This window comes from Rhipicephalus sanguineus, chromosome 11, assembly GCF_013339695.2.
Source record: "Rhipicephalus sanguineus isolate Rsan-2018 chromosome 11, BIME_Rsan_1.4, whole genome shotgun sequence".
In the NCBI taxonomy this organism is placed as follows: Eukaryota; Metazoa; Arthropoda; class Arachnida; order Ixodida; family Ixodidae; genus Rhipicephalus; species Rhipicephalus sanguineus.
Genome location: NC_051186.1, coordinates 68,691,536 through 68,712,982, shown reverse-complemented (window position 1 = coordinate 68,712,982; position 21,447 = coordinate 68,691,536). Strand labels below are relative to the sequence as shown.

Below are 21,447 nucleotides of genomic sequence, written 5' to 3'. Positions count from 1 at the left end.
TGAAACATTTCTACAAGGAAAATATAGGATAAACGAAATACTATATTATGACAACAGGGGACACAAATAGAAACACCTTGGCAACATTTATGAGGAAGTTTTTAAAGCAATGTACAAATTTTTGGCTAGTCTTTATACTTTGAGGGAGTGCGTTCCATACTATTGCACCGTGGTCTCCACGAGTCTCTGTCCATATACATTGGGTAGGCAGTACTGTAGTATTTGTGTAAGCGGCCGTGGAGTGTGCCAGCGAACACGCGTGTCTTGTTGAACGTGTAGAGGGATTTAGAGCTAAGTTTGCTAATGCACGTATGTTCTTAATTCATTCCCCAACGATCAGCGGTGAGAGCTGCTTTCAACGGTTGCGTGCACCGTAACCGTACGTACGAGTCCGGCCAGGTGTTCTACGACGGATGCGACCACAAGTGCGTGTGCCACGCCGAGGGACTGATCGAGTGCCAGGACAGGTGCGAGGTGTACGTGGACACAGTGGGCTACGAGGACTGCCAGTGGGCGCCGGCGCCCGACGACGCCTGCTGCATGATACCGTACTGCGACGGGAAGCCACCCGTGCCCAGAAAGCCCAACGGTGAGGGGGCGAGATGCTCTCCATAAGATATAGGCAGATAGCGAGGTAAAGTGAGAGAGAGAGAGAGTGAGAGAGAGATACGAATGGATGGATCGATATACAGACAGAAAGACAGATAATTAAGTAGATAGAAAGCGACAGAGAGCTGCTCTAGCAAGAGAGGTCGCTGCAGAGATGGATAGAAGAAAGAGTGAAACATAAAGAGTGAGAGAAAGATACAGAGCGACCGCTACATAGATGGATAGATGGGTAGATTGATACATGGGTAGATGGATACATGGGTAGACGGATAGATGAGTATATTGATAGATGGATGGATAGATTGACGGATAGATAGATAGATAGATAGATAGATAGATAGATAGATAGATAGATAGATAGATAGATAGATAGATAGATAGATAGATAGATAGATAGATAGATAGATAGATAGATAGATAGATAGATAGATAGATAGATAGATAGATAGATAGATACGCCATGTTTCCAACAGACCATGGTTCCAGTCATCGCTTGTAAATGGATTGATGCGTATCACCAATTAGATCATGTGATTGAGAACCTCAGTGCTTAGGAGCAGGGGGTAGGGCCGTTAATTAGGGCGTCGCAGCACAGTTACTCATTTCGAGGGTTAGAGCCGCTGAGTCACGTGATTCATCACATGTATCGTGTGGAATCACGTGGTATATGAGCCAATGGTATGGTACTCGAAATATTCCGCGGATATAGATTAGAGGTACTTTAAAGTGGGGGTTGTCGCATATCATCACTTACCTACAAACGCAAAGAATGGGAAAGCGCGTCATTGCGCTTCCCGCTCTTTGAGTTTAAGGTGACCCAGCCTGCCTGTAGGTGGATGTAGTTCTAACGCGAGGCAGAAGGGCATGGCCACTTCGAGATTAAGTCCTCTGACCACACAGAGTTTGTTTCGAAGTCTCTTTCGTACACCATCTCCTCACCGCCCACCCAACTTGGTAGCACGTTATAAAACGATGCAGAAATATGGTACAATTCAAAAGAAACAAATGTAATGTTCAGTCTGGTAAGAAATAGGCGAGCTGCACTTAACGTTGGCCACCGCGTGTCCCCTGCGCAGACCCGCAGCAGGACGTGTGTCTGGACGAGTCCGGCAAGCCGCACCGTCTGGGCGACGAGTGGGAGACGGGTCAGGGTTGTCTGCGACGCGTCTGCACGTGCGTGCTGCTGGCCAACGGCTCGGCTCTCGCCGAGTGCGTCGGAGGCTGTCCTCCGCTCTCTGTGACCGTCCAGTCTGCCGAGAAGGACTGTCCGCAACCAGTCGTCGTGACGCCAGAGGACCCGTGCCTCTGCCCTTACGTCATGTGCACCGGTCCGCGCGGCGGTAAGGGTTAAAAGCCTGGCACGAAAACTGCAGGGCCACGTGGTTGGGAAACATATGTCCATAGGCGTGCGTAGGGTTCTCCATTAGGGTGGCGGGGGAGATGCCACATCGCAGCAGCCCCCCCCCCCCCCGGTCGAGTCCCAAAGAAAACAAGCTTCGAAAATATTGCAACAATGTAAATGAAGTAATGTCATGCTTTGCACTATGGCCTGCCTTCGGTGTCCAGCTTTCCAGGCGTAAATATGGGAAGTAGACAGTTCTTGGAATGCAATGTCAAGGGTCTGCGGCCGCCATTATCACCAATTACATGCGTGGCCGTAACCCTGGAAATGGCAAAAAATGAAAATAACTGCACAGCTCCGACTCGGCAAAAGTATGGGGCAGAGTTGGCGCCTTGCCTTAGTTGATTAGGGGGCGGGGGGAGGCTCACCTTGCCCTCCACCCTGTTCGCACGCCTATGCATATGTCGTCGGCGGCTCGCAATGGGGCTGTAAGGTGGTGGTTAAAAATGATGGTGACCAAAAGGAACACTAAAGTGTTGCACTCCTTTGTATGTTACCTATGCCAATTCATCGTCATCTTTCGTGCCTTTATCCCAAACCGAAGTTTACAGTAACCAACCGTAAGCCTAACCATGGTTATAACCCTTCCGCCATTCATCTTTCTCTCTCCCTCTCTCATACATGTTCATTGGTAGGTGACTGATGAACATCAGCAACTCGTCACACAGTTGCGCTGCATAATAAGGAACCTTAGTTTGTCCGTACACTTCTTACCGTTTGCGGGTTACCGGAGTAGTGTAGGTGAGTGGCAACGCTGGTAGCGACACCTGATGGTGTAGAGCGTGTCGAGTGGCACGCAAAGATCATATTGCAGTGACTTACACGTTTTACTTAACTGTTGGTGCAAAGCGTTGACAGTGAGGTAATGGTTTGCTCACACTACTTTCGTTATTTTGTTTGGATGAGAACACTGACGTGACTTGAAGAAAAGAATTAAATTGTATCCTAGTTGGACAACGCGCCGTGAGGTGTCGCTGCAAGCTCTGCTACTGTCGCGAACGGCTTCGGTAGAGGCCTATTTAACTTCAAGCCGCCCTGCCACGCCGCACAGGGCCGAGGACCACCAGCGCCATGCGGTGCTGCAGGGCAGGTTGAGAATACAGGCCCTAACGCGGCATCCGCAAACGTTGAGTACTTTACGGACAAACCAAGCTCCCTTATAACTCTTTGTTGCAGCGTCTGTGCCGGCTCCACCTCCTAGCACGGCCGTGGCCACTCCCCAGCAGCCCGGTCCGGCCATGTGCAAGTACAACGGACGCCTGTACAGCGTCAACGAAGAGTTCTACAACGGGTGCCTCGAGGTTTGCCACTGCGGCGCCAACTTGCGCGTCAACTGCGCCATCATTGAGTGTCCGCACCACTTCAACCAGCATTTCAGCGAGTGCCTCGAGTGGGACATCGACCCGACGTTCCAGCCATCCCCACCAAATTGCTGCCCGCCGTCTAAGTGCAAAAAAGGTGCGGCTTATTACTGCTCTATCGGTGAATACGCGTACTTACATGACGAAACACGTCTATTTAGGGCTAAGCATTCGAGTTAGTTTCAGCGAAAAAGATAAGCGCGAGTGACTGGCGACCGGAGCGGGAAAATCGCGACGCGCGGCGGTGTTGCTCCCGAGCGCGCCGATGGTCAGAGCCAGAGCCTGGTCAGAGCTGGCCAGAGTGCCAAGCACATTCCATGTACGATGCAAGGGTGGCCGGCAGAAAGAGACGCATCTTAAAGCCCGCCCCCTCACCCCACCCCCCCCCTTCCCCCGAAGTGTGCGCACAGCGTGAGCTGTGCGTCCACCTCGTATTTTTGGCTCTCGCGTGAATAAGAATTGACTGGCTCTTCCGTAATCGAGATGAGATGTAAGCTTGAAATGGCTACGGGCAAAGCAGATACGTTGGAGATGATACTAGCCGCAACCTCAAATGGATACACTGCTTGCCCGCAAGGGCACACCCCAGCCCCACCGCACCATACTGGTGCACTGGTCTGTATGGATGCCATTATTGCCTGTCACTCTGTGGGATGAACCTTGCGCTTTGCCTAGCGTATGCGCTCGCGACGAGACGCAGGCCTTTGAGCTTACTGAGCTGGAATGAACTTGTTTTGAAGTAAACTCATTGCAAGTCTCGTCACTGCCAAGTTTATTTCGTTGGCGTATCTTACGCTGTTGGCATATGTTGACTTCAGTGGTCTTAGCTATTAAAGGCAAATGAAGGTACATATAGTCGGTTACAACCTACTAATAATAGCTCGGCCCCCAGAACTGCGGCGCGCCTGCCATTCATTTGTGCGAGGGAGTCGTGCTAGGTAGTTTCCGTTCTTTAAGCAACTTAAGTACTTTCTCGCTGCTAATGTAAATGCTACGCATATTAATAACAAGTTTGTCGTCCCTGCTTAAAATAATACGTTTCCCGGAGCAGTGATGTCGAAATCTGTGGCAATCTTGCCAGGCAGTTCAAGCTTTACCAGCGAAAAGCAGTGACACGAACGTGTGTCCATGAAAAAGTGCCCTACCTGAACTACGTGAAAGGCGCTTGACGTCATCGAAATGATCAAATGCAATTGGATGGTGTATCTATGCAAATTTTTCCTGCGTGGTGCAGCAACAGCTGTGGGCGGATTTTACATTTATTCCTAAGTTGTAGCCGAGTATAGCTGTAATTAAAGGCAACTAACCACTTAGCCAGTATTAACCTCTGAATTCGCCACTGACTTTCTTCTTTGTGCCGTTATCACCTTACATCTTCAGATGGCTCGTGCCTGTTCCACGACGTCAAGTTCCGCAACTTCCAGCAGATTCCGCAGGAGATGCTCGACTGCGGCAAGCGCTGCGTCTGCGTCAACGGCAACGTTTCGTGCGAGAACCGCTGCCCGCCCCTGAACAGCTCTCCGCCCCCGACGCTGCCGTGCCACCCGGCTCAGGCGTACCGTGGTCACCTTCCAGGGGACGAGTGCTGCACCCACTGGATGTGCCGAGAACCAGAGAAGCCCGGTGAGTCGTGCAGTGTCCCTCGTCACGTGTAGCGTAATACGGCACCGGTCTTCAAAAGGAAATTTGACAGCGACCCTTTTGTAGCACGAAGCCACAAGGAAATCCATACGGATTGTGGCTTCGTGCTACAAGCGGGTGGCTGTCGATTTCCCTTTCTTACCCCTTCCGCGGCATTCCGCCGAACTGATTTAGAGTACTGTTGTCTCAACGATTTTAACGAGCCCCAACGTGGCTACTTCGTAGTTACGCGTACAGTTACTGTATATGCTAACTTTAGGTAGCAGAGTTGTGCGTAGGTCTGGCTAGCAGCCACAACTATGCGGCGAAGCCGCCCTCCGTTTTTGCAGGCGACATGCCTACCGTCTCGCCGATCGACATATTTGGCGTGTCGAAGACGGGTGATTAACTTAACTGTCGATGACTAGTGTCAATCCAGTTCGCTGCAGCGGAGGCGTCGGGAAATACAAAAATTGGCCTGAGCGTCAGCTTCTGAGCAACGCATGGTTGCTAACGGCGTTTGAAAGACAGAGCAACTCTGCTACCTAAAACTAGCATGTACGGCAACTCTAGCTACGCGTGACGGGAACAGCCCCCAAGCGGCCGATTATGGAACTATGCATGATCATGGATTCATTCGCTACACGCAAGAACAAATAATGCATGTTCAAAACGCGCTGAGCGTTTATTACGCTACGCGTCGCTGTAGTATGCCTAAACCGCTGTGTGAAAATAACACGACTTGTTTACTTTGAATGTGCATGCTAAACCGGATGTCTGCATGAAGCGAAAACATAGAAAATATTGCGCCTAAATATACGACACGTCTTGCGAATGTGCATGCCTAAACTATACGCGAAGCGGCTTCTATAGCAACTAAGCGAGGTTGTAAGCTTGCTTTTGAAAGCTGCTTGTTCTTTTACAGTACAGCATGCTGCTAGAAGTAACGTTTACTGGAGAGTGAAGCATTCCTCAAAATACGAATGAATGGCTAGCTGAATGAAGCAATATTGGCACGTCATAACGTTTACAAAATCTTTCAAAATCAGAAGAAAAATTAGTGTAACTGGCATGATGCCAAACTTCCCAAAACTTTCTCGGAAAACGCTATCATTCTCATATAACTGAGCATTCTAGATGTGCAGTATGGTGAATGCCTGGAATGTATGCTCTGTAACTGAACCCTCGTCGCTCCTACAGAAGGGCATTTAACACAAGTAGCCGAAAGTTCACCTGTTGCGGAAAAATGAGCTACTCGTTACAGTAATTAAGCGGCAAGCAGCTTTGAAAAGTCTAAATAGTGCACTAAACTCGTTGCAGGCGGTTGAAGCGCGAGGTAAATGTAAGCGACGTAGCCGTGCTCTCTTGTACCAGTCTGGCACGTCCAAACTATGTACAATAGTCCATGTCCTTGTAAAGCTGCGGAACATTGTCAAATCGGCACGTAGTCAAGCTTACCTGATCTGTCGGTTGATGGATGATGGTTGGTCGATGAACCGAGTGATGGGCTAGTAAATACACAGAATCAATCAATCAATCAATCAATGAATCAATCAATCAATCAATCAATCAATCAATCAATCAATCAATCAATCAATCAATCAATCAATCAATCAATCAATCAAATTTGCCTATTCTAGTCAATAATATATAATCAGCCAATCATATCATTACAACATTAATGGAGGACGTACAATCAATCGCTGCAGGGGTGCCATAGGGCTCAAGGAAAAGAGCCGCTTCTACTCCAGGAGGGCTGTCGTCGCCCTGCTAAACATTCGGTGAATACTTACCGATTCAGTGGATCCTCACTAATTGTTCGCAACGAGGGTGAAGATATTCACCTCCTCCGTAAGAAAGCGTATCACAGATATTTTTCTTCAAAAGTCAATCTTGCTACCAATTCGATCGACGTGAAAAACGAAACCCAACTCGCGTATTCAACCACCTGTAACGAACCCCAGCTTGTTTGTGTCAGCCTAAACCCCGGGTGTGTGTATTCTAAACCGCGCCCTCTCGCGGCGCTTCGCGGCGCCCTCCTCCTCGCGTGCTCGTGCGTAGCGGTGCACTGCCTGTTCCACGGCGAGCGCTACAAGCTGCACGAGGAGTGGGAGGTGGTCAAGGGCTCCGTGCGCCGCCAGTGCACGTGCAAGCTGCGCGCCACTGGCGCCGCCGAGGCCGAGTGCACGTCTTCGTGTCCGCCCATCCCCGAGCGGTTCCAAAAGCCGAACCCGCAGTGCCCGCGGCCCGTGGTCGTCACGCCCAACGACCCCGGAGTCTGCCCCTACATTGTCTGTAGTCCTACGCAGCCAGGTAATATACGATGGTTACAGTGTGTGTGGTCTGACACCGTTAACGGATGTGCGCCGGAGTTGTATATTACCACTTGGTATGGACGTGACTATGACGTTGAGCTGCTAAGATCTAGTCCTCCGTAGCCAGGACCACAGTATATGTGGGCTGAAAGTATGAACGGAATGCACACCACAATGCTTGATTACCCCATGGTAATGATGTGGCTACGACGTTGAACTTCTAAGGCCTAGTCCTACGAAGCCAGGTAATAATGATGAGGATGGCAATGTGGTCTGACGTTGTTAGCGGGTGCGCACCCTTGCAGTTGATTACTACATGGTAATAACATGACTACGACGTTGAGTTGCTAAGATCTGGTCTCAGGTAGCCAGGTAATACGATGGTTACAGTATGTATGGTCTGACACCGTTAACGGATGCCCACCGCAGGGGGTGTTGCCACGTAGTAGTGACGTGACTGTGACTTTGAGCTGCTGAGATCTAGTCCCACGTAGCTAGGTAGTATTAAGATATTTACAGTATTTGTGGTATTACGTTGTTAATTAGAGAGCCTTAGAGCTTAGAGAGACTGTTTCTACAAAGGCTCTCTATTAATAATCCGATTATCCGGCGTGGTAGCTTGGCATGTAAGGTGTCGTGCTTATAGAAGCCGAGGGCTAAACTGATGACGTGATGGTGACGGTCACAAAACGTTCGGTGGCTGTATGAATGAGGCCTTAGGTTCGAATAACATAAAGAAAACCACAGCAGCAAAGCAGCAACACCAAACTTAAGTAGGCCGAGCAAGCCACAGTGACAGCTGTAATGAAGAAACAAACACATCCTGAAATGCATGCATGAATGAATGAATGAATGAATGAATGAATGAATGAATGAATGAATGAATGAATGAATGAATGAATGAATGAATGAATGAATAAAACAATCCTGCGATGGGAACGTATGCAGAATAATACAGATACAATGAAGTACTATGCGAAAACTGCCACATGACGGCGAAACCATTATACCGAAGTGTCTAGCGTAAGGCGATGACACAAAGCTGTACAAGTCGACGAAAATAGATAAGAGGCCACAAGGCTGAGGGATGGTTGTTCGTGGCCGCTGCAATAATCTGTAGGAATATGTCGTCCATCCGTTGTAACCTTGTTAGATGTAGTTATTAGCACATGCCACGTGACTGAACGCACGAGATATGGGACGATGTGCCTTCTATACTAAAGTAACATCGAAAAATAGGCAATAGTTGTGAAACGCGTTCTCCGAGGTAGTTACGCCGAGTTAAAAGGTCTTCATAACACTGAGTAAATGCCGTAGTTATATTTATACGATGGAAAATTCTAGAAATGAATAGGAAGGCGAATTTTTCCGTCGGTAATTTGCACTACAGCTTGGCTGGTTGTACGACATCATAGCTTTGAAAATATTCCCACATGTTTGGGCCGCTTCAATTTCTGTTCGAAAGACGAGCAGGAAAATGAGCTTGAATGAATCGCTGTTTATCTTAGAATGCTGTGTAACATGCTGTGTTACGCTTGCCTAACAGTTAACTGGTCCCCACCAGATGTTGCGAAATGTGTTACGCCAAAGGCAGCTCCAAGGAGACCTGCCGCTTGTCCTCTATATTTGCGTTTTTTCACTTGCTGTTTCTTTGTATACTAAAAGGTTACACATGTGATGCCCGATTGGTGATATATGCTACACTGAGTCCGACGCCTCAGTTTGCTGATTTAAGCATGGTAAACGAAGTCTCTAATTGCGTTTCTGACGCACTGTAACGACGTCGTTTCAGCTCTGGACAGTTAAAAAAAACCCACGACTGGTTACTACGTACTAATGAACCTTCAGCTTAACTACCGCTTCAAACTTTTTTTTTACGAATGTACTCTCCGTTGCTGGAAAAATAAGAACAAGTTGTTCTAATTTTCTTCGATGTGGAAATGAGCATGGAAATTAGTGATAGAATGCGTCTCGAGCATTCTTGATTATCGTTACATGTATGTATTTATTTATAGATTTATTTATTTATCTATTAATTTATTAAAGAAATAGAACACTACACGATATAGATCCGCGGCTAAAGGCAACGCTGCCGGTCTCGGCTGTCGGAGCCACCACATAATCAATCAATCAATCAATCAATCAATCAATCAATCAATCAATCAATCAATCAATCAATCAATCAATCAATCAATCAATCAATCAATCAATCAATCAATCAATCAATCAATTTGCTTATTTCAGCCCAACTGTTCAGGCTTCCTCCCTAATATTTTTATAGGATACGAAACTTCACATGATATTTCTCTTAAGCATTTCCTTTAAGTTAACTTAACGATAGCTCGAAACGTGCTGTTTCGTTTTGTTTTAGTTTCAGTTTCAGTTTAATTTCAGTTTATTGCAATAGATAAAATATAGACAAGGGTCCCAAAGTCAGGGACTGCACCGGGACGCTTCATCAGTTGTTATAGAAAAAAGTGGAACGGATAGCAGGAATTAAGGTTACATAAGCAAGAAAATTTGAGAAACTGAGTGAAGACACGCATAAAAAGCAAATGAACAAGGTTAACACACATTCATGACTAAATTACACAACTAAAAACTAGCAAAGACACAATATCTAATGCTAATCAGACTGCAAATAATTTTTAGATGGTATTTCAATGAGTACAGTGTAGGTGACCGTTTAGCAACATACGGTAGACTGTTCCAAATTTTAAGTGCGCAAAAGGAGGAAGCCATTTTTTCGTAGCTATTATCACAAAAAGGTAACAGGAAATTATCTTGTGCTGCAAACCTTGTGTTATTATGATTATTTGTGCAAGGCTTGTGTTATTTTGATTATTTGTGCTAGGCTTGTGTTATTAGAATAATTATTTATTCAACAGAGAAAGAAAAAAACATTTATTGTTAGAGGGATAATAGATCTTCCTCCTAGTGTGGAGCCCTTAGTTCAGGGCTCCATTGGCTGGCGCCACAACACGTACCCACTGGATCAGCCGACGCTGCTCCTGCAGATCTGAGCTGGTCAATGCAGCCTCCGAGAAGGAATGTGAGGGTGAAGGAATAGTGTGGGGGGTGTATCACGGTGGTTGCAGACATTCCCATTTGCAGTGACACACTGTGGGCTTCGCTCCACAGTAGGGGCTGTATGAGGGATGATACTCTGTGAGGTGGAAGAGGTGCAGGATGAAAAGACAGCGGAATGATTTAGTCTGTACGACGATGGTTCAGGACTTATCGTTTACCACTCTATTCGTCGATGCCCACACCAGGCAAGGAACTCCAGAACGTGAGCGTGGTAGCCGTGAACTCGACCACGATTCGGGTCCGCTTCACCCTGGCCAACATCCTCATCGGCCTGGTGGGACACGCCGAGCTGCACTTCACCACGGATCCTCTGACGCCGCGGGAGACCTGGAGCACGCAGAAGTTCGCCAGACCCAAGAGGCTGTTCGACACGGCGAACATCGAGTACTACCTGTCCAGCTTGCGTCCGGATACCACGTACTTCTTCCAGATCCAGATCATCATCGACTCCCTCCAGTCCGGACCGGAGAGCCAGGTCTTCAAGCTCACCATGCCACCTGGTACGTTAGTCCAGCTTACATTTGCCTACCTGCTGTATAGCCTGGACTTCATGGTGCCGTATTTTTTCGAATATAGGTCGACCTATTTTTTAATGTCGCACGTAATTAGCTAACGACCTATATTCGTGATCAAAGCTAGCAAAAGTACCGAACTAATAAAGTTCCATATCGTGCCCACCGTTTCTTAAAGGGACGGTTTAAAGAAAAACGGTTTCTCGCGTTTGAAAATTGCTCATTCACAATTCCAAGATCACCACGCTTGCCGTGAAAAGACACTTGGCAGACGAGAAAACGCGCAAAAAGATTATGCGGGTGGCGACGCCACCTTGAAGCTCAGGCACCAGTCGCCGTGACGTCATAAATTTTGAAGGCGTGGACAAAGGCCTGCGAAGTTCCTAATCGGTAAAAATGAAGTACATTGTCCTCTGAGGGAGCCAGATACTTAACGTACCAAATTTCAGCAAATCTCGTTGAGCCAATGTGCCCGCAATACGAGAAAGCACATTGAAATCTGTGAGGTCACCATTGGAGATTTCTGCGGGAAATTTAAACGTTAAACTTTTGACAATCATTTTCTCACCTATTAATAAACCTTTGGTGGTAAATTTACCGACACCAGAGTTTTGAGACAATAATTTATCAGTCTAAATTAATTTATTGTCTCACTTAAGTGTCCCTTTAAACTTGAGGCAATGCCCAGTTCTACTGAAACGTAAGCTGAAGCGCTATGACATTGCAGTGTGTAATCACAGTTTGTTAACTGCTGAATTCGAATATCGATGTGAGAGTTTTCAAAAGTGAACTGCAGTAGCATTTTATGGCAAAAAATGGCGGCAGCAGCAGCCGGGCGTCTTGAGACTCTGAGCGAACGTGGTGACGCCATCTGCGGTATGCAGGGTCTACAATAGCAGCACTGTTGAAACATGACCTCGGCGATTAGCCCTGGCAACGGCGCGCAGCCGCAGCTAATCACGGAGGCCGCGGTTAAAGATACCAGACACGCTTGTTCACATTGCGCTCGGCTGTTTGTCGTTTGACAGATATTGTAATCCAGCTGCAGAACTTTCAGCGTCTCCATACTTGAGTTTCCGGTATATAAGCAGCGCTCTCGCAGTCAATTCGGATCAGTGAGTAGCGGGAACCTTCGGTCGGAGTGCAGCGAGGCTCCGTCCACGGAACCAAAGATGACGTAGTTCCGGTTGGTTCTTCCACGCCTACGTGCTTTCGGCGCGCTCGCATGAGTGGAGCATAACTTTTTTGTCGTGTATTATAAAGCTCCTGATGTAACAGCCACGGAAAAAAAAAATATTACAACGTCGTCGACAATACTGTCCATCCTTGTTAACAACGAAGTTTTACCGAATTCTCAAAATAATTTAGGTTTCCTTTAAGGCTATAAGTTCACCTAGGGCTCACAGCACTCAAACACACAATGGTAAGTCTTTAGATTTGCTCGCGTTGCATAAAGGAGCTGCCGCGGCACCATGAAAGGCGCCAACCTTTCATTTATTGACTTAAGCATGACGAAAAATGATTTGCTATGCAATACGGAGCCTACAGCGACAACTACGGTGAACGTTTAGTTCTCGCTTAGTTTAGCTGCAGCGGCGCAAAAAAGGCGCCAACCCTTCCATTAATAACGTATCCATGATGGAGAAAAAACCATCCTTCTTTGCTACGCAACGCAGAGCCTACGACGACAACTACGGTGCCTCCGCTGCTGCTGCTGGACATGATGATGGCCGTCAATAGCATCGATCCACACACGGCCAAGGTGTCATGGCGGCCGCTGGACAGCCGCGAGAAGAAGTACGTGGACGGACTGCAGATTCGATACAAGATGAACGGACAGGACCACGCGCCCTGGAAGACCACGCCCATGATTCACAGGTAAGCAAACTGGGCCTTCCTCTTTCTAAATGCCTTCAGGCAATGTAAGACAGTTAGTAGAAAAGGCGGAGAAACAGTTTTATTGTGAGCTTAAGGCGTCAGCACAGCTAATGAAAGGGTTGTTGCTTCAGATGAAGTATTTAACAAAACATGAGAGCAAAAAGGATACAAGACGCGGAGAAAAAAAAAGTCGGCAGATCCCACGCGTTGTGGGAATCGGTTTCATGCGAAGCAGTCAGCGAGTACTTCTATGCTGTATTATATGGCTTTGAGCCAAGCATTATGAGGTGGATGGACGCGTTTTTGTAATTGCAGTAACTGTGTGCGCATCGTGGGCTTACCAGGCACGTCGACAACACTGGCGTTTAGAGGGTAACTTATGGTGCGACGTAACGTCAGCCCTGACGTTAGAGTACATACATACGTGAGTATTATCGAAACTAAGTGCACTTTATTTTGCAGTCATGTGAATATCATACGTAACTTTCGTTAATGCATTCCTCCGGGGTCGATGCTTCAATATAGCTTGCCTAATCATAGGAATAGAAATGTAATGTTTATTAGACTGCTATAAAGCGGAGCAAACACTGGAACCACAGACGTTAGTCTGATATGACGCCTGTATAGTAGGAGTACATACCGTATTTACTCGAATCTAGACCGGCCCCAGAATCTTTCGTCCCAGAAAGGTCCCGGATGAGATATCGAAACATGCGACAGAATTTGAGTCAATTTCTGCTTATACACAAATGACGACGATTTGCAGCGCTAGACGCTTTACTATGGTAGGGCAACGAGCTGTCTCCGAAATGAAGGAAGGGTGTATGTGACTGGCCTGTTTAGAAGCATTAAAGGTGATTTACAATAATATTAAAGCGAAAGCCTCAGACGCCTCATCAAAAGCGAAAATGGACCGTCTGCGTCATCGGCGTTAACACGAGCGATGCAAAAAATCTTGATCACGCGACAACGTCGATCCCTCCGATCCCGGAGGAAGTGCAAAAACATGTTAGGTGCAGAAAGCTTTCGGAGGTTGGCCGGGGTGAAAGTGGGGGAGGGGGGGGGGGAGGGGGGGGGGGGAATCAGTACATTGACATAGACAAAGAAATTGCGCCGGATCTCATGCATTGTGGTAGTCGGATTCATGCGAAGCAGCCAGCAAACCTATACCAGATTTGTAGCTAGTAGGCAAACGCTACGAAGTGGATCGACGCCTTTGTCTCAATATAGTAGTTGTGCGCTTATCGTGGGTTCGTCAGACACGAAGAGTGCATCGGTGTGTAAAAGATAGCTCAAGCTCCTACGTAACGCGTCGCCACTCGCGTTAGAATAGAGATGCCAGTTTTATCGCAATGAAGTACACGCTACGGTGCGATGGTGCGCATATCCCATGTAGCGGTTGTCGGCGTATATGCGAGCAAAGCTTGAGTGTACCTTGCGCAGTCATTATTTATTGCATTTTTTTTAAATGCGCATAGCCAACACTGCCACCACGATTGGCACTGCTCCGATATGACGCTTGTATGGGGTCTTTTTCCTGAGCAGTTTGACGCACAGGCGTGGCTCTGTGGTGGAATACTTGACTGCAATGCAGAATGCCTGGGTTCCAATCTCGCTCGAACTGTAATTTTAGAGCGCAGCATTTAGGCGCCCGTTCCTGCGTTGAGGCGGCGCCGCCGTCGGCGTAACCGATAGAGCGAACGAGGACGAAAGAGAGCGAAAGAGAGACTGCCCCAAGGAGTTTTCCAACATGTGAGCTAACGAGCCGCTGTGTAAGCGTCTGCAATGCCTGGTGCCTGCTCGCGCTTCTTGTAACAGTGCAACGCATGCCTTTCGCGCACGGGCACAAGAAAGTGGGTTGACCTGAAAGGCTTGGGAGAAGACGACGTACGTTGGTCGAAGGGACGCTTTTTGTGTGGAACGCTCTAGCGGACTCTTAGATTTCGCGTCTAGTTTTCCAAGCGCAAGTTCGCCCATAATAAAACAAGCTTTAGAGTGCAGCTCATAGGCTCCCGTTCCTGCGTTGAGTGGCGTCGGCGTCGTCGTAACCGGCAAAGCGAACGAGGATGAAAGAGAGCGAACGTGTAGCGCGCAGCGGGGGATGAAAGACGGCGATAGCGAGGAGAGCGCGAGGAGGAGGGAACGACAGTGGCGAGACGACAGGTTCCACGGCGGTCACAGTAGTGCGCGCCGTCGTGTGGTCGCCGATGACGTCATCACTAAGGTATGCGGCGAGGGCGCCCACCGATACCATATATGAAAATAAAGCGCTGCATGAACGGAGGCCTGTCTGCGGCGCCTGTTGTGGTACACGCCCACGTTCTGCCTTCCGCGGTCTCCTGGTTAGCGAGGCAGTCGCGCCTCAACTTATTGCAAAATCAAAACACCTAAACAGCTGCGGTCAGAATTCGCATTAGGCAGCATCGTAATCGTCGGTGAAGTTTTTAATGTTTTCGCTGAAGTCAGGACTTTTTCGCTCACCGACAACGGGCCCTCGACGCCGTCAACGGATTTTCTGAGACTCTTGCTTCTTAACGATTTCTATTGTCGCTGTGCCTAGTTTGATTAGACTGTGAGTCACCTGTGGCACATACCCGCATACCATGGGCATACCAAAAGCGGGTATGTGCTACACGTGACAGGTGGAAAGGGTTTCATGCAGTACGCAACAGACAAGTCACATTATTCATGTCATTACCTGTGTACTGTGTTCGTCATAAACTCCTGTCCACCTGCGCCAACTTTGGGATATACCAAGTTAAGGAGACGACCACGAGAGCGCCCAGACTAAAGCGTCTAGATGGATAGAAACGGTCAAAGCGCCTCTGGTTCGCTAAGAAATGCTTAGCATTTAAAAACGAAGATGGTTTTTACCTTTCAGCCGTCTTAGGCGAAGGAATAAGGGACCCTCTGATATTGTTTACTATGGGAGAAGAATAAGCTGGATAGCCCAGCGCATTCAACTGTCATTGGAGCCATCACATGCTCCGTAATCAGGCTAAAGTTAATCTCGGGATTCCCCATAGTTTCTCTGATTATCTGCTGTTGTTATCGAAGCGGGCTTCAAGTTTTCACTTACAGCGGCCGCTCTAGTTCAGCATCGGAACGCTACTCATAAGTAGCGTAGGCCTTTTAACATAAAACGCTGCCGGCTTGAACCTGAAGTTAAAGCCTGCAGCTCTAAGGCTCCATCGCGTCGATGAAAGAAATGCAAAGACGCAGGTACAACGAAATACAAAAAGAATTGGCCAGTTGTTTCAACGCACACTCGCTCACTCACTCACTCACTCACTCACTCACTCACTCACTCACTCACTCACTCACTTCACTCACCACTCACTCACTCACTCACTCACTCACTCACTCACTCACTCACTCACTCACTCACTCACTCACTCACTCACTCACTCACTCACTCACTCACTCACTCACTCACTCACTCACTCACTCACTCACTCACTCACTCACTCACTCACTCACTCACTCACTCACTCACTCACTCATTATGAACATTCTTAAAAAAACGGAAGTAAGTGCTCAACCGGAAGTGCCTGGAAGAGAAACAAGAGTGTCTCTCGGTGGAGTTGCCACTGAAAAAAAGAAGAAAGAAAAAACTTCAATCAAAGACGAACTAGTCGTGTTTATTTCTTTCCTCAAGGATGGATGGAAAGCAGGAGGAAAAAAAAAACGGAAGGACAGGGAGCCTAGCCAATTCTCAGACCGGCTGGGTACCCTGTGCTGGGGAAAGGGGTAAAGGGAATAAAAGATGATAGAAAAGAGATGTCACCAATAAAGGAGAAAAAAAGGAACAATAATACGATAAACGACACTGCTTAAAGCCTGTCTCTGAGACTAGTTTGCGCAAGAAGCGCAACAATGCTCTCAAAGCTTTCCGTATCAAGGACAGTTTCGGCTAATGTCGTAAGACCTTTTCCTCCGACAATGGGCGATTTTCAAGTCTATCTAACACTTTCGAAGTTCTTTTATAGGCGCACTGAAGCGAGGACACTCGCGGAGAAAATGGGCGATTGTCTCCTCGCAACTACAGTTGTCGCATGTCTGGCTGCTAGCCATTCCGATTCGAAATGAGTAAGCATTCGTGAAGGCCACCCCGAGCCACAGGTGACACACGAGCGTCTCCTCAGCTCAAGTTATTCCCGACGGAGGACGGAGCTGCATATTCGGGTCCAAGTTGTGAAGACGTGCGTTGGTAAATTCCCTCGACTTCCACTGTGTGAGTGTCAGTTCACGTGCAAGTGAACGAAGCCTTGTAGCGTCGTCCGTTCTTCATAGCGGTATAGCTGCACAATGAAGAGCATCATGAGCATATCGGGCGGTTTCATCTGCACGGTCATCACCGTAGATACCGCAATGGCCCGGTATCCACTGATAGGCTATGTTGGGCTGAAAGATGGATGGACAGTCCTTTATTGTGAAATATGGAAGCCCAGGTCCTCTGGGGAGATAGGCGGGACGTTGCCAGACTACCGAAATTTTTCACGGTGTCTTGGGGTTTCCAGTCATTTAAGTAGCAGTCACTCGTACTGAGGCGGTGTGCGGTCAGTGCACTGGTTTGTCAGTCCCGCAAACCACCCTGCTCAAGCCATTATGACTTCCATAATGTACTCATAAGACATCAGAAACGTGAAATACCAGTACCACATTCATAGGTCGGCCAACTCGGTCATGAGTCCACTCACTCAGACTCGGAGCAAGCCGTGAGTCTGAGTGAGTCCGGGTGGGTAATATTTTGATGAGCTTGAGAAGTGAACCCGGTTGAAGAAAATTTTGGTGAGTATGAGTCCGAGTGAACCCTAAGAGCAAGACATATAGTTCTTGAGAGAGTCTGAGTGAGTTTCACATTTTGTGCCAACCCGTTGCGGCAAACTATCCCAGTGACCGAGATCTTTGGAGAACGCATCTAATTTATCACGTTCGCAAAATTAAACTTAGGGTAAAAAAAAAGAACGCGAGAGTCCCGAACGGCATTTCCGCCGGTATTGAGTGACGCGTGTTTTCATCGGCGTCCTTCCCAATAAACCTCAACAGGACGCAGGAATCGATACAGTACTCTCGAACTGTCCGGCTAACAGAGTAAATGTTCATCGGGCTTATTGCGTCCCGCTGGCCGAGCGACAAACACCTCCGGGGTATCGCTTCTCGGCCGATGAGCTATTGACCCCGGCTATCTCATTTACAGCCCGATTGCCCCCAGGCTGCTCCTCTTCCATATTCAGTGACCTAGAGCAGCCGGCACGCCTACCGTACGCACGCGTGTGTAAGCCTCAGAGATTTCCCGCCCTGTGGTAGTGAGCAAACTTTGGGAGTTGCATTGGTCGGGGCTTAATAAAACTTGTTGTTCGGCTAGTTGGTTGATACTGTGCAAAACGTAATAACCTAACGCAAGGCGAAAAAAAGGCAAGATGTTGCAGGAAAGCGTGCCAACTGGCAACTGGGTTTATTTGAAGAAAGGCTCCTTTTTATACAGTGCAGCCGGGTACGCAGTTACGTTTGCGCAGAATGATCAGGTACAACCGCATGTTTAATAAATCATGCCCTCAAAATATTGTGCTTCTGCTCTACGCAGGGTGACAGACGTATCTCTGGTACAGACACCTCGTTTCTCATTGATAAAATAGGCCTTGATTAGTTCACGTGCCGCGGTACTCTTGCTCCTTCGGAGTCGGGGTTCAAGTCTTGGCAGTAGTGTTTAGTCAGTAGTGTTTCTTTAGCCTGTTAGTCCCACTCAGTCAATTATTCAATCAACTAAAGTGGAATAGCACTTGGTTGCTAGAGAGCTGCACTTGATAAGTTTCCTAACGCCATTGCTGGAGTCGGCAGGTCACGTGATCTCGCTTTGACCAATCAGGTGTAGGCGCTGGCATTTCGAAACTGGCGGCGTATTTACGGCACCACGTGATCTCGCTAGCCAATCACACACTCGCTCGCTTACAGCTTCGCTCTTCGACGGTTTTCATGGTGTGGAACTGGCAGATTTTTTTTCTAGAGTCTGCCACTATGGCGTGTGTGATGGCAATCAATCAATCAATCAATCAATCAATCAATCAATCAATCAATCAATCAATCAATCAATCAATCAATCAATCAATCAATCAATCAATCAATCAATCAGAAGTGGGTAAACCTTCATAAAGGCAGAACTATGCAAACGTAGAACAGGCCAATCAACTCCTGTCTGCAGCTGCTTTTTATGTATACAGTCTGTTCGAGGAGCTAACGTAGGACAAGGTCATTTCAAGCTGTCACAGTTCCGACGCCTTTCATTCAGGTTCATGATAATGTGATCTCGCCTTCCTGTGTTCGTGAAAACCTGAAAGAACCGGTCACCTTACGGTGTTTCAATCAAGTCAGAAGTGTGGTCTGGGTGACTAGCGTAATGACTGCAGTTCGCGTTCGAAGTTTCGTCGAGTTCTCTCAATACTAAGGTTATATGTAGTTTGCGCTACCAATGAAGTTTTCTACTTTCATCAAAACCTATCTGCGTCGAATATTGCGCGTACAATGGAAACAAGCGGCCTGAAATCGGTCGCTGAAACTCGATATTCATAGGGTTCTGTCTACTTCGAGTCAGACGCGGCTTTGGAGGGGTCTCTAGGCCGCGGAGTTTAGTTTTTCTTTCTTTTCCCGTACTTGAAGCACCGGGGGCCATTGTTTGTTCATGAAAGAACTGTACGCGAGTAAACGCGGTACATACTCACTCCTCGCAGGGACCGGACGTCGTACCTTCTGCAAGACTTGGAGCCCAGCGCATCGTACCTAATCGATATGCAGTTTGCCGTGCCTGAGGGCCTGCCGACGCGCATCGAGTCAGCGCAGCACGTCGAAATGAGGACCGCCCCCATGCCGAAAGGTGAGGACTTGTTCACTCTTTGCTGCCTCTGTCTCCTTAAGTCAGGCGTCTCAAACACGTGGCCCATGGTCCTTTCACTAGCGGCCCGGACCGCACATCGTAATGTTAAACCGCCTTCAGAAGCAACCATATATTAGATACAGGAAAGGCCTTCTTTTTTTCATATGGCAACGTAACGTACTAGCTAACATTTTTTCCATACTCCCCCCTCCGGGATTATTTCTCTGGGATGAGAAGAAAAGGGGATAGAAAAATGCTAGCCAGTATTGTTAACTACTGGCAGTTGTTCTTTTTATGCCTTAAAACTCATCTGCGTCGTCTAATTGCACAAATCTATGTGCATAAACGCATAAAACTGCACGTCGAACGTCAATATGACAAAAATACCTCGTTGTACAGGTCTTCTCGCTGTAAAGGTCACGCACCATGGCGTTCCGACGCCGGAGCTTAAATACTCTGTTATGCGGATCACATTCTCGTGGCCAGGGCGTTGTTTTAGTAGGTTCAACCCCTCGCCCCTCAGAAGTTTTCACATTAACGTACTGCCGAGCTGAATATTACGTAGTAATGTACCGAGTATAACGCACTGCCGTACTAATGTACTGAGTATAACGTACTGCTGAACATTTTTTTTGTGGTCAGTACGTCATCGAGATCGGTGCCAATGTTTTTTAGAGCACTGTAACTGAACTGTACCTTCCTTCCTTTGGCACAGACGAGTACCAGTTCGAGCTGATCGTGAACGTGAAGAGGACGGAGCAGTACTCTGCCTCGCTCGTGCTGGACGGCATACCGGATCCCATCACCAAGTACGTGCACGTCTTCAACGTCATGTACAAGAGCGAGGCGGCCGCCGAGCACGTGCAGCGATTCATGATCCTCAAGGAGCCCAAGATCTTGCTGGAAGACCTCAAGCCCGGGACGAGGTGAGAGCCTGCTGCACGTCAACGTCAATCAATCAATCAATCAATCAATCAATCAATCAATCAATCAATCAATCAATCAATCAATCAATCAATCAATCAATCAATCAATACAACCAGTCAATCAACCAACCAGTCAATCAGTGAATCAATCACTAAAGCAATCAATCAGTGTAACAATCAATCAATCAATCAATCAATCAATCAATCAATCAATCAATCAATCAATCAATCAATCAATCAATCACATCTGTCAAAGACTCCTTTCTCCTTCAATATTTTGTATATTTTCCAGCCAACTTGCCCACAATAACGCCTTATCTGGTTATGACCAGTTAACTCGCCACAACGAAGTTGGCACTACCTCGTAATTTCCAGACAAAGAAATACTAGATAGGATATCATTCTGAGATATTGTTTTCAAGAAGAGTTTTAAAAGCGGTTTTCTGTGATATCGCATATAGAATTATAACTGAAAAGCGTGACAAAGTCATTGTAGGTTAAAAAAATCTGAACTTGTCAGGATTTTGCAGGAGGTGCGCAGTCTCGCCCTTAACTGCGGGGCAATGACAATAGTGATTCCTCTCATGTGTTATCAAAACTCTCGACAGAGAACAACGGCTAATTAAGAGGTTAAAGCGATCCTTCTGATTTCCAGTGCACTCCGACATTTGTCTCCAGAATGATGTAAGGTATTGATTGGCATCAGTGAAGTTTATCTGACCCACAGCTTTCAAGTTGGAAATAAACTTGATTGACTGATGGATTGACGAAGGTTGCTTGCTCAGCGGAAGGAGGACTTCCATGGTGTAAAAGTCTGCTCACACGGTGGCACGGTCACGCGATTCAAACGCTCGGAATGGGAC

At 47.5% G+C, this 21,447-nt stretch overlaps 1 protein-coding gene across 4 annotated transcripts in view; it reads left to right on the top strand.

Annotated features, from left to right (window-relative positions):
• The window catches only part of LOC119373998 (uncharacterized), a 172,254-nt gene that overhangs the window by 145,479 nt on the left and 5,328 nt on the right, over window positions 1-21,447 (top strand). For 2 of the 4 annotated variants that reach the window (XM_037644054.2, XM_037644056.2), the window contains 9 exons: window positions 341-589; window positions 1,686-1,949; window positions 3,188-3,469; window positions 4,753-4,995; window positions 7,054-7,305; window positions 10,583-10,897; window positions 12,586-12,787; window positions 19,516-19,658; window positions 20,374-20,584. In XM_037644054.2, the coding sequence (XP_037499982.1) occupies window positions 341-589; window positions 1,686-1,949; window positions 3,188-3,469; window positions 4,753-4,995; window positions 7,054-7,305; window positions 10,583-10,897; window positions 12,586-12,787; window positions 19,516-19,658; window positions 20,374-20,584 (2,161 nt within the window). The remainder of the gene's footprint in view (window positions 1-340; window positions 590-1,685; window positions 1,950-3,187; window positions 3,470-4,752; window positions 4,996-7,053; window positions 7,306-10,582; window positions 10,898-12,585; window positions 12,788-19,515; window positions 19,659-20,373; window positions 20,585-21,447) is intronic. The other 2 variants (XM_037644057.2, XM_037644058.2) reach the window with 2 other exon arrangements.